Source organism: Calypte anna, chromosome 4B (genome assembly GCF_003957555.1).
Source record: "Calypte anna isolate BGI_N300 chromosome 4B, bCalAnn1_v1.p, whole genome shotgun sequence".
In the NCBI taxonomy this organism is placed as follows: domain Eukaryota; kingdom Metazoa; phylum Chordata; class Aves; order Apodiformes; family Trochilidae; genus Calypte; species Calypte anna.
This window is the reverse complement of record NC_044249.1, coordinates 8,979,951-8,993,833: the sequence shown is the minus strand read 5'-3', so window position 1 is coordinate 8,993,833 and position 13,883 is coordinate 8,979,951. Positions and strand designations below refer to the sequence as shown.

The window sequence follows — 13,883 nt, the reverse complement described above, 5'->3', positions numbered from 1 at the left end:
ATGCTTTGATTTACAAGTAGAACCTTTGATTTCCAAGTCCACCAACATCATACAGATTCACTAGGAAGGTACACTCTGCAATGCATGGGATGCTACATGGTGCTATGTTAAGCTACAAAAGACTGAGGTAATAAAAAATGGCTCATGATGGGGTTATGCTTGAAGCTGTTGGAGCCAGCACCTCTTTATAAGAGGTAACTTCTCTTTCTCCATACATGTTGCAGCTCAGAAGCAATATGGTAAAAAGGCAAAAAAATTGCCTAGAAAGGGCTGCAAGAGTAAAAGAAAAGAAATAGTAAACTGCTCTTTTGTCTTTGCTGTTCCCCTGTTCCTAACTGCAGCAGTAGCAGACAAGAGCTTCTGCATTGTCCATAGCTGGGCAGTTTTAAAGGACCCAGGAAGTAAAATGGACATTAAATAACTTAAAGTAATGATGTGTAGATTGCCTTGTGTACTAATCACAAAGCTATATCTATTTTCTGTTATTGTGGACCTGCAAAAGAATGCTGTTTTAATAATGGTTACAAATGGGTGAAAACCAATGGAGCAATCACCTATGTGTCCTTCTGCCTAAGGACACTCTACTATTCATTTATGAAAATGCATCTGTGTGCTGCCGTCTGGTGCTAAACACTCACTTAAAATCTTTCAGACTTTTTTCAATAGATAAATCCCTAAACTGTTAGATTTGCTTTGTTGTTACAATAGCTTTTAAAATTCTGTTTGATAAATATCTGCCTTTCTTAATGCTCACATGTTGTGGTGGATTTAAAATGGAGCATTCCTGCTTTGTTGCTCACCTCCTTTTATACTGAAGTCCTCTTTCCTGATAGCAATTTTGGTGTCCCCTACACCTCAGTCTCATTAATTCCTCATCTTTTCCCAAGTATTCCCAAGACTAAATTGTCTTGTACTGTGCTTACTGACTTTGACAGCTTTGGAATTCTCAAAAACAGCAAAGAAAACAAAGAACAACAGAAAGAATGGCATAATGCTTGCATCCCTGACTCTAGAAAAGCCTTATTCTTATTTCAGAAATCCTGTAGTTGAGCTGGTGCAGGAAGATCTCTTTACCATATTGGGATCTGATCCTTTGCTTATTCCAGAACTACCTCTGGCTCTGATGTCTTGGCAGTCTAGGGCTGCCTTGCTCAAACTAGCAAAACTTTGATGACCCAAAAAAAGAGTGCAGCTGTCAAAAGGAGGGTCAGGGTGCCACTGTCTTAATGTGCCTTCTCAGCTCAGATAGCTGTATCACTAGAGAGAGAAGAGATGGTGGAGGTTGTCTGCCTAGATTAGAGGCAGATGGTGTATGCTTGCATTTGATCCCCTACCTCTTGTCTCAATGTAAACACTGTCTTCTGCTTGTGATGCTAAGCAGGAGGACTTGTTTTAGGAGCAGATGGAAGATGTAGGTAGAGGTGGAAAATTGGGAGAAAACAGACACTTGCCTCTTTCTTTTCACACATCTTTGCCTGCTGCTGGCCAAATGCTTTTAGCGCTTGCCCATTGAGGCTTGGCAAAGTGGGAGGGAGATTGATGACTAAAACAGCCTGATGTTTTACACTGTGACTGATATTTTTCCTCAGAGAATTCTTTTGTTTGTTGCTGAGTAGTAGAGATTGGAACCACAAAATATGTCTTGAGATCTGCTGCAGAAGTTGGTGTTGCATTTAGGAATTACATTTTTGCTATTGCTAAAACTGAAGGTTTCTGCTACCTGAGCAAATCTGATTTGAGTTGGTGTAAAGCAAGGAAACCTGGGCACTTGAACTCCTGGTATCTAACATAGGTAGATTTATACCTACAAAACCTTCTCAAGAGGAAAATGTGCAACTTAATTTGATAATATGTACACTAATGAATTACTGGACATGGTATCAACCCTTCAGTCACTCTCAGTCTGTGGTCTCTTTTTGTATATTACAAAGTCACTCAAATAATGAAAAGAATGCCTTAAATTGCAGTGTGCTTTGTAAAACAAGTGCCTGAGAAGCTGAACTACTGCCTGGTTTGTGCTTTTGTTTTTCCCTTGGTGCTGTGTCCCAGATGGATTCTTCTCTCCTTTTCCCACTTCACAAGTGCCAGCCATTTGCAACCACAACTCTTAATATTCTCTCACTTTAAGCTTGAGACACAAATACTGTATCAGATACGGAGAGGAAATGTGTCTGGTGAAGGAATATGGACAGAGGAGTGAAAAGGTGCATGAACTGAAGCAGCAGACAGCACCAGGCTTGTGTGTGGAGGAGCAGAGGGCTTTTGGGGTTTTGTGTAGTTCCTTGTACCAATCTGGACTGCTCCACAGTGATACCTTGCAGGTGTTAATTTCCCAGGGCTTTTTGTGTTTAGTGAGTGGGGCTAAATATGTGAAGAAAAGGTTGTGAACTAATATAAAATATTTTGTCCTTCAGCAGTTGCACATGACCTCAGATTGTCAGCAGCTCTGTGTTCCTAGGTGGTTTAATTTTTCATTTCCTTCCTTTTGTGGGTATGTTGGGTAGTCAAAAGTGTACTTAATGGTGTACAAGTCAATTATCATCTGGTAGTGACATGCACAAGCTTGCATATATGGTAAACATGTTAATCTTGGATCAGGCATATTGCTAACTAGCTAATAAATCAATGTATCAAAAATAGAGTGACTGTGCAAATGAAATATTTGTATTTCAAATTACACTGGCAGGAAGGTTTCATGACCTCTTCCAGATGACTGAATCTTTATATTGTGTATCTCTGCTTGAAGTACAAGTTTTATGCTCTGAAATTACACCTACTGACAATAGCAGGAAGGAATTGTAACAAGGAAAGAAAAGCCTTTTCACAAAGAAGTGTAACTACCTGGGAAATAGTAGCTCTTATTTCTGGGCTAGACAAAAAGTAGTAAAGTACATTAGGAAAGTTAGGGAAAACAGACTTTGGGATGCTGTCTTATTTTCCACATCTGGTTTATATTTAATATGTGTTGTTTGGTGGTAAACACAAGTTCTGTGAGTTAACTTTTTTTTCCCTTTTTAAAAAACACTTTGTTAAAACTTGTTCCCAAGTAGCAGCTTACCAGTGGGGTATCTCTGGGAATTTCAAAGCATCTCTCTGATCCTGCATTTATCTCAGGAATGCTGTGTCAGAAATCAAAACTCTCCTCATATCTTAAGGATTATCAACTTCTCAGCCATAGCTGGAGAGTATACAGTAACAGCTACGTGAGTGAAACCTTACTGAAAGGCTGCCAGGTTGCAAGCCTTTGCAAACAACTAGGTGTATGTGTTCATTCCCATGCCAAAAATCTTCCTCTTATCATATGTGAAGATGCAGTCTCATGATTAGTGGGTGCCAGGGGTTTATCATGATAGAAGTTCAAGACTTGCATTGGCTTTTTCCCAAGATTCACAGGGACATGAATTAGTGTTCCAATTTCAATGTGTTCTAACCCAGCAGTTTTCTTATTTACTAGTAATCTTTTAGAATAAGAGGGGAGACTAATGCAAGCAAATTTAAATAAAACAGAAATAAAAGTAACCAAAGCATAGTATTAAAAAAAACCAACCACTATTTCTCTTCAGTTAGTCTAATAAAACCCATAAACTATCACTTGCCATTTTTACTGTGCAATTTGAAAAGAAATCTTAGTCTAACTTCTACTACTTTTTGTAGTCTTATATAAATAATATAATAGCAATTATATTAAAAAAATAATAAAAAAAATTAATCATGCCATTATAGGATGCTGACGCTGAGGGTTCAGAGGAGTATAGATAGGCTCTTAGATCATGGTCTTGTGCCATTGGGCTTAAATCTGCAGCTAAACTGTAACTTACAGAATAAGTTGTTTTTCATTTTGGAACATCATTAAATGATTGAGCAAGCTTGTGTTTGTTCATTTGTCAGTCACTGGAGTGCCTGTGCCTTTGTGATTGTTGATTTCTGGTATCTCAGTTAAATTTAATCCAAGTTTGGGTCTTTTAGGTGGGTTTTTTTTTTGTTTGGGTTTTTGTGTTGTTTTTTTGTATTGTTGTTTTGTTCTGTTTTTAATGGAATTAGTACATTTTAGAGTTCATTGATTTGGGCCTCAAAATTAAAAAGAATAAACTTGTTGACAAGTTTAGGTCTACCAGGTTGTAGAGACAGAATATGAGAATGGAGGATCTGTAGGTGAGAAGCTCAGCTCTTGTGGCAAACCCAACAGTTTGCATTCTTGAGAGGCAAACTACTTGAAGCCTTCTTCCTGCCAAGCTGATTTTAAAGTTCTCTTATGAAAATGAATACATTCCTTCTGTCATCTCTTTTCTCTCCCTGCGCCCTTCTCTGTTCTCTCCTGGTTTTGAGTATCTTATTCTTTTATTCTCCTTGGGTATTTTGAGGAATAATAAGAGAATGGGTATTACCTATAGACAGCAGAGCCCATGGGATGACACTGACATGGCAGGCTGCTTTCCTGACTCATAAAGTAGGGGTAAAAAATAAGTCTCTGATCTTCTTTTTACTCATTGCATGAGAGCCTTGCAGTGAGCGTGGTTCTGGTAGCCTGGCACAAGACTAATTTCTTTTGGTTTTGAATTAAAACCATTATCCCATTGGTAAAACTGTCACCTGTATTGCTGTTCAGTGCTAAAAATGAAATGCTGAGAATTAAATCTGTAAGAATTCCTCTGTGTCAAGAGGAATTAGAGCGCATATAAGTATTTTTAAATTATAGTGAGGTCATGAGTTTGGCCTGGCCCATGATGTATTAGGAATATTTGACTGTCACCCAAGGAAAATTTTTGCCTTGAAATGTATTTAAAATTAATTGCAGACATGCCAACGTGAAAAAAAAAATATTTAGCAAAATGACTCCAAATTTAGGAGATATTTATAGGTATTTTGTCCCTTTATACTAAAACAGAATTGGTGATCTGAAACCAAAGAAATCTTTCAGTGAGCAAATCCTTATAGAATTTGGCAGAATACATCATTATTGTATAAGCCTTTGTCTGGGATGGAAGTGGGTGTTCAGCTCAGTGATTTGTGCTCATTCAGCAGTGAATAATTGTCTGCAACACGAAGGCTTCTTACACTTCATCATAATTGGGACTAATAACACATTGACCTTCAGGCTAAGAGGTATTTATGGTGGCTAGTTCACACCTTTATCAGTTCACATGCTGCAAATTCCTACACTAAAACTTAAATATTTGATTTTAAATTTAAAAAGGCAAACATGTAATAAAGTCATGGAAATGAAGCAACTAAACCATCATTTTTACCATAGTGCTTGAGATCTGCTTGAAATGCACTTTCAGAATACTTTTATGCCATTTCTCTAGTTTGTTTTATTTCTTCTGTATCTCAGTATTATGGTAATGAGTGCTATAATATACAAATGTAACCTAAAAGTAGAGAGTTAACTGAAATGGTATGATAATGTGCTTGTTAAAGAGTAAAATTCATTGATAGTTTTCTTCCATGTGATATTTCTCTCCCCATGGGTGAGGTTGCTTAATATAAGCTCTTACTCTGATGAAACTGGTGCATAATTACAGATTTAAAAAAAAATACCTTGTTTTTATAGATCTAGGGAAATACACTATAAGGCCACTTATTGATGAGTATTTTATTCATATGTGTAGCAATATTGAACTTTTTTACGAAATGCTTATCAGTTTAACCAGAAAAGGGACTGTCTATTCTATGTGCTCTTGAAAGGCAAGTGCCCCATTACTTGAGAGAAGATGAAAGCATATTAATTTTTAAGACATTTCTCTGACAAAGTTATCTATTTAACAATGTGCTAAATGTTCCTTATTTTCTGGTTTATTTTCTACAATATTTAATCTACATTTTCCTTTGTCTGGTACATTCTTTCTGCCGGTTGTGTTCATTTTACTTGTATTAGCATTTAAATAATCTTTTGAAAGAAGAACACAAAGGAATATTGATAGCTAATAGCAAATATTTCTGTTTGAACACAATTGCATTTTCAACTAAATATTCAGAAAGAATATCATCTTACTGCACAAAGAAGGAGAAATGTAGGAATTTCAGAATTTCTGAAATGCAAAATACAGGAACATGACCAGTGTTTATGCTTCAAGTATCTTAATTTGCTTTCCAGTGTGTGGTAAATATAAATATGTATGTGACTGCAAAACCATGCTTGTATAGCTTGAAGAAGGCCTGGAAGTGGAAATTCCTAAAGCAAATCCTGCAAATGCAACATGAGTCAGTTTGCACCATTGAAGGGGAAGACATAGATAGTAAACATTACAGTACAAATAATGCAGCAATACATACCTATCACATATACCTACCTAGATACATACATACCTATCAAGTAATTGTTAAGCTATGTCAATGTTTTGGATTGTTTTTGAATTATTTTAAGGATTTCTTTCAATCAGAAGGTCATGGCTATTGTCCAGGAGACAAAAAGAAATTACACTGAGGGTTTGGGGTTTCTTCACATAACATTTTTTGGACAGTGTGCAGCTCCCTCTCTGGCTGTGTGCTTGAGAATGACACAGCTAAACCTTCTTTCCTCACAAGAAATACTGGTTATTTCGTGTTGACTTGAAAAGGCAGAAATAATTTTGTTTGGCTGTTGAAGATGACTACCTAAAATAAATACAGTACAGAACTAGTCTGCTGCTGGAAAACAGCTTTATGGTGAGTTGTTCAAAGCCTCTGTGTTCTTCATGGTTCTGATTTTTTATGTGAAGCAGCAGTTTTGCCAGGCCCTTTCCTGTTGCCTTTTGTCTTGCTGTGGAGCTCAGTAGAAGTCTTGGGTTGGGGATATCATGAACACTGAATCCTAAAGAAAGCTTGTAAGAAAAGGCACCAAGGACTATGATGACCTTAATGTGTAGGAATTATCAGAGAATTTATGATGATTTTTGTTTGTTTCAGTGAGGTATTACAAGCAACCTCAATTTTATCAGAACACTCTGTTAGTGTCTCTTGCTCAAAGCAGATGTTGACTGTAGCTGGAATACACCTGTGCAGACCTGTCAGGAGTGTTTTGAAGGTGGCAAATGTTCTGCTGTATTTCAGAGTCTGAAACCTGTGCTTCAGTTTTTATTCTTTGCATCCAAGTAAAAGGAGTGATATTGTGTAATTAAAAAAAAAATAAAAAGCCTAACAGCAGTATTAGTGACATATCCCTGATGCCAGTTATCAGAGTATCTTCCTTAAAGTGAATGTCCTGGCTGGGGACTGAAAAATTGAATGAAAGTGTTAGAATTGTTTTTTTATGTGCTTCATGGAAAGTAAGTTAGTGAAGACAAGATTTGCAGCTGTACTTGTATTTCCAAACTTCTACAAAAGGCAAAAGATGGTAGCCATTTACTGCTGTCTGTCACAGCCCAGGGGAAAAAAATAAAGTAATTCCTTTGCTTGACTGCACTCCTTCTTGGGGAGCTGTTGAGAGTCTGGCAGCATGCTGGAAATATTCCCTCAGTGCACCTACACTTAAGCACACTCAAGGTCAGTAGAAGTTTACAGGAAGGAACATAATATATAGGCTTTTGTCAGAAACAGCACAGAAAGTGGAAGACTGCTGGAGCTGGGATTTCTTTTGTGTCCACTCATTGTCAGCTGCAGATGAGCAGTCTCAGGGTAGCAGCTGGAGCTTTCTTGCTCCCATGAAGCTTCAGAGGTATTACTTACCCTTTGAGGAACTTCTTGTAGTAGTGCTAAAAATTACTCCTGTTGTAAAATTCCTCCTTGATCCATTCCAACATATTAATTTCTGTATTTTCACCTGAAAAGAGGTGGCTCTTGTATATAATATCAGTCAAAATTCAGCTATTTATGTATATATTTTTAAGGTTTGGATCTGGCTTGCCCCGTGTTACTTAAAATACCTCTTGTCTGTAGTTCCTGGGGACCTTAGCAGAGTCAGAGTAGGATCTGTAACCTTCATAGGAATTCTGAGGACACAGCTGTTCTGATTTGATGTTTTGAGAGAATTCTTACTGACTCTTTATGCCTTGGAAACGGAAACCTTCTGTAGATTATTTGGTTTTACCCTCAAAGTAGTTCGATGTTTTCCAAGTTAAAATTAGTTACTTAGAAGATGCATTTTGAACAGACACTGTCTGAATGTGTCATCTGCGTGGGCACCAAAATTTGTCACCAAGAATTCTCCCGTGTGACCTTGCATTCGACTTAATTGTGTGTGTGTGTGAGCAGAACATGGGGAATTGTTTCTGTAGCTTTGTGGGTGTGCAGAGGAGTGTTTTGAGCTTGTGCACTGGGACCTCAGAGTCCACTTGAGTAGTCTCATATTTTTATTATATGTCTGTACGATTTAGTATTATTAATGATTTAATATTATTCATCAGTATTTCTTACTTTCGATTGCTATACAGTAAAAGAACTTAAAATCTGTAAAGTAACAGACCCTCAGTGCTGGATCATGAATGCTGGAGATGTGTCTGGAAGTTTACTATGTGTGGGTGTACTCAGTCAACTTAAAAGAATTTCACAGCCCCTTCCAGGTGTTTGGATGTGTATTTTAGAACAGTAGTAACAGTTCCCAGACAGTGTGACAGAATCTTCAGTGAGAAATCCCCTTTGGGTGATGCAAAATTAAATGGTAATGAGGCTGTAATTTAGAAGACATGTAAAATATGATTTTTTTGGTTTTTTGGGTTTTTTTGTTTTGTTTTTGTTTTGTGAATTGTTCATGTTTCAGGGCAACTGACAAATTCATGGTTTAGGCACAGTATCTTGACTTGGGGCTCAGGTGTTACTGCTTCTATTTTTTCAGTGTATAGTTAACATCAGCAGTTACCCTTATAATGATATGACATGTAATGCCTTCAAGTATGGTGCCTGCCTACTCCTGCCATTAAGGAGGGTTGATTTAATCAGTAATGTGGACCAGCTTCTGTGACATCCTTTGGACTGAAAAGGAAGTCAGATACAGTTCTTTTGCCCCATTCTAGAAAGAGCTATTTTGTAAATATTTGACAGAACTTCTTTGTGTGTTATTATCACACCTGACTTTGGGTCCAGTCTCTAAGTTACTTTATTTAGAAAATGAATATTTTAAAGCTATTAAGGGAATACTTTCAGTGCATAGTTATAGTACTGTCAACAAAATGTGATTAAATAAATTGCATGTTGAAGACTTTCTGCTTACTGTTAACACCAGGTAATTAAAAGTAAGCGCTGCTGTGGGAGTGCATTATATATCAGCTGTACTCTTTACCTCATTAGCTGGGTTTTTGCATGTTTATGGAGCTAACTTGCAATTAAAAATGCCTTTAACGTATGCTTAACAAGGCCTTTTAGGTATTTGGAATAAAGTACTACAATTTAATTGAAACTGGGATAGCGGAAATAGATGTCTTAGTAACACATGAAATAAATCTCTGTGCCTAACTTGTCACTTTGCATCTTCTCCTCTTGTGTGATCTTTAATGCTGACTGGAAGGCCTAACATTTAACTTGTATACAAAATGAAGGTCCTCTTCAACTCCAAAGAATGTTTTGGGTTGTTTTTTTTTTTTTAATATAGATAAAAGTTGATAGACAAGGTATGTTCATGCCCAAGACATATTTTTAAGATCTGTGAATGTCTGTGTATGCACATGGATATATGTTAGGACAGTTTCAGCTGTAGTGTATCCTTCTTCAGTTGGTCTTCTGTTCTGCAGTAGAAAACCAGAAGTCATATTGCTGTCAAGGCAACCTTTAGTCTTAGTAATCAGTTTTTTAGTTTTGAACATTGTCGCATCTTTTGCAAAAAGTTGCCTGAAGTTTAAAATGAAGTTGTAAGGAGACTGAGGTGAAAAGTAAAACCTACTTGCAGGTCACTTATCCTGCTGATCTAACTGGGTTCATGTTTGTCAGGGATTTTATGGACCTGGATAAGATATTAAAGTGTACCATAAAAACTAAGTCAGGGTGAGGTGTCCTTCAGGTTAAGGTAGATTGCCAGAGATGATGGACAAAGAAAATAGGGAAGGAGCAGTACTTTTGCAGGACATGAAAGTGTATGTGCTGGCTGTGTAAACAAGGATCATGACCTGTGAACCTTCCTACATTATTTTTTATTCACTTTTTGTCTTTATCTAGGAGTGTCGTTGTACCAACGAAGAAATCAACCATTTCCTCTTCTACAGCTGCTGTGGGTGTTCCTACAAACGCTGTCAGTGTGGTTTCATCTTTAGATTCTGCTCAAGCCCCAGATTTGTCAGGAGACTCACCTGGTGAGTAAGGGTAAATTCAACAGCATAAATCCCAACCCTTCCCTCTTGCTTCTCCCTTCCTCACCATTCACTCTGAATGCAAGTGAACGAATCATTGTGATGTGCTTTCTGTTACATGTTCTGTAAAGATGAGGTCTTTTTCAGTCATTATCCATGTCTCAAAACACTATCAGACATCAAGTCATGAATTACCTTTCACTGTAATACTGCTTAGTATGTATATATACTGTCTGTACATGTCTTACACTAAGAGTACTAATACTTACTGCTGCCTGTATTTGCTTAGGGCAAAAAGGGCCAGCAATCTGGAGAAATGGTGTTTTAGACTTACTTTTTTAAACTACTGGAGTGTACATCCTAAAATGTCCTAAATTACCAATCAAGCAAAAAGACCTTTAAGACCTTTGTACTCTGCACACTGTCTTGTCTGCACCTTTGTGCTTGCATAGCAGGTTGCAGGCCTGTAGCTGGGATCTGTGCCTTGAACAGTGACTATCAGCTACTGTCCAGGAAATTAGATGTCTCTAGGCTAAACTGGACAAATTTTCAGTGGCATTGTATGTGTTCATGAATATGAGAATTCATTCTTTTTTGTATTTTCTGAGAGGTTATTCCCCCGATAATTTTATTAGTCCTAGTTTTGATGTGGCTACACAAATAAAATTAAAAAAGAAGTAACTTTTTTATAAATTAAAAAACCCCGCAGAAGTAGTGTTATATTAAAAAAAAAAAAGCCTTGCTAAACTTGTTGGGGTTCTTTTGCCTTCATCTAGCAAAACAAATGCAAATGTCTGAGCAATATTTGAGCAATATTGCTCAAAACTGAGCAAGTGTAATTACAAAATTTCTCACAGCTTTTAACTCTAACTCTCATTCAGTATAAATATAGCGTATTCTAAAGACATTCTTTCACAGGCTTTTTGTTGTGTCAAATATAAGCTTATTTATAAAGTGTAGGGTGTTAATCCAGAGCTCTTTGTGTTAGTGCTAAGTTGAACTACAAGTGATAGGCAAATGTTTTGAGTAGCTTTAGCCTGAGGTCAGTCAGTGTTGGTGCTCAGCTAATTGCTTTGGACAATTTTTTTTTTCAGTGGGGACAAAACTGAGTAGGTTATTTTTTAGCAAGTGGTCCTTTGAACTCAGTCACTCTGGTCATTCTGTACAAGATAAATGCTGTTGAACTCTATGTGCTGTATCAAAGGCATCCGTTTCTACTGAGCCATGTTGAAGTCTCAAGGCTGTGTAGGATCTCATCATTGTGCCTGTGAAGTTTAATGTCAAGGCTTGGAACTGATTTGCATCTTAATCAAGGAAATCTCATTCTGTGCCTGATAATTGGTGTTTCTTTTCAGCTTTTATGTTTCATGGGTCCTGTTTTTATGAACTTAGATCCCAATTGCAAAGGCTGAGAAAAGAAAGTAATCTACTGCCAGGTCCTCTGGTACTTGTATCTGGAAGATACTTGTTGCCATCTTGGACTGCCCATTGCATTTCTTGGGAAAATTAACAAGATTTTGTTTTAACCATGAAAAAGGAAAGGAAAAGCTATTGAAATTTATTACGTTCTTATTCTTTGCAAAGGGGAAAATCTGTTTTGTCACTGAAATGCAGGAGGTAGCAGTGTACTGGTCTATGAATAGTGGTTGAACAAAGAAGATTGGCTGTCATTATCACAGTTCTTTAGGGAAAATTACTTCTGTGCAGCTAATCTGTGTGTAAAATAATAAACTTCTACCTACATTGAAATTGTTTAAAATAGTTGCTAATTTGTTAACTTTTTCATGATCTATCCATGTTAGATGTGTTCCTAATTATTATAATTCCTAAAGTCAGTATTCATTTGCTTTAATATAAACAAAAGTGAACATTGATTTTCAGATTTAGTCAATCTTTTAGGAACATGTGGAAGAAAAAAAAGGACTCCTATGCCTGTAGAATGTGCAAGAAATCCAGACAATAAACAATCCTAGTGTAGTTGGTGACTTCCAGCATGTCTGGGAGTTTTGGCAAAATTTGGACATGTAATCTGAACTGATATGCATAAAAAGAAACTAATCAGGATAAAAAATAGTAGACATGTTTAGGCTGGCAATCTAATTAATTAAAAGAAAAAAGTAAAGGGATAAATGAAATCATGCCTTACACAGATTAAAACGTGAGACTGTTTCTTTTCTCCCAGTAAAATAATGGCATGGAAACAAAAATTCTGAAGTTGGAGTGGATTACACTTATGTTACTCATGTAATCTGCACATGCTGAAGTTGGAAATGAGTTCTGTATAAGACCTTTAACTTTTTTTATTTGGGTATACAAGTAGCAAGCATCCTATAAACCCAAAATATGATATATATAATTTCCCCTGGGTTCAAATCATCATGTTCTTCCACTAGGTTTTGTTTTAATGCATCAGAGAACAAATACATTGCTCTCATTTTTTTTCAGCTAACATTCATTGTAAGTCCGTTATTTTTTTAATTAAGAAAGTACTTCTTTAAAAATGTACTGAGGCTACGGGTTTATGTAGTGAATATATTTTTTGTCAATTTAAGATTTTATAATACTATCTTTAGTATTTATATATACTATATATAGACATTATATATAGCTGTTTTTTCCGAAATCAAATCATTTTTTTAAAGTGAGTTTTGCATGCATTTGATGTGTTTTAAAAACTGATTAAGCAATCAGAACCTTAATATAATAACATATGATGCTTATTTGTGGAGACCTGAGTGAATTTACTCCTGAAACAGAGATGAAAGGGAGGTACAGACATAGAAAAAGGATTCATCAGCAAATTTCAGTTAATGTGTACATAACTATAGTTTGGAATATATTTTACACAAGCATACTCCATCTGTAGATGTGATGTCAAAATTGCTTGATCATAGTAGGATCCATGCTGAAATGAGTTCAGATACCTCCATTGCCATTTTTTTGTGCTCAGAATTGATCTACCTTCTTTCTGACTTTTTTCCTGAAGTTTGCATCTTGCCTGTAGCTCAAGGTCTGTGACTGTCTCAGATATTTGACCCCTAAGATTGTCCTAAGCTCATATCAAGTGGATGTGACATGTCCTGGTCTACCCAAATACGAAGTGTTGACAGTCAGAAAGATTACCATCTAAGCTCACTCTGTTCCTCTGATACTTTGAAAGAGGGTGAAAACGTTTTGGCTTCAGGCAGCCTGGTCTTTTGGCAGGAGAAGTTTCTTCACCATCAGTCAGCCAAGCTGCAGAGTATTTCACAGCATGAAAAGCCTTTCCTGAATACAGATGTTCCACTTGTGGTCTAAACTGGCCCATCAGGATGTTGACTGATGTTTGGGTTGTTGGTCTGCTGGAATTGCTGCTCCGATTTTTGAAACATCTTGACAATGCAAGGGGAAAATGAAGCCTCTTTGTGGCCCATGTTGAGGCAGTCACTTGTGTCTTCATTCAGCAAAATGAAGAACATATTTACTGGTAGAAAAATGAGGAGGAATTTCCTCTCATTGTTTATTCCAGGGATTGGATCATTGGCTGAAGGTGAGGTTTGCTGTGTCCAGGAAGAGCTTCTGGACAAGCAGGACTAAGATTTAGATAGGCAGGACTTGGCTGAGTTGGCTATGTGTGAGTGCTGATGCTCAGCTTTCCTTTTAATTGCTTGAACTGTAGTTGTCATGTACCAAAAAGGTGTCAAATATTTG

The 13,883-nt window shown here is 36.8% G+C and overlaps 1 protein-coding gene across 2 annotated transcripts in view; it reads left to right on the top strand.

Annotated features, from left to right (window-relative positions):
* The window catches only part of LRBA (LPS responsive beige-like anchor protein), a 387,071-nt gene that overhangs the window by 85,871 nt on the left and 287,317 nt on the right, over positions 1-13,883 (top strand). For both annotated transcript variants that reach the window (XM_008500801.2, XM_030450868.1), the window contains exon 30: positions 10,063-10,196. In XM_008500801.2, coding sequence (XP_008499023.2) covers positions 10,063-10,196 — 134 coding nt within the window. The remainder of the gene's footprint in view (positions 1-10,062; positions 10,197-13,883) is intronic.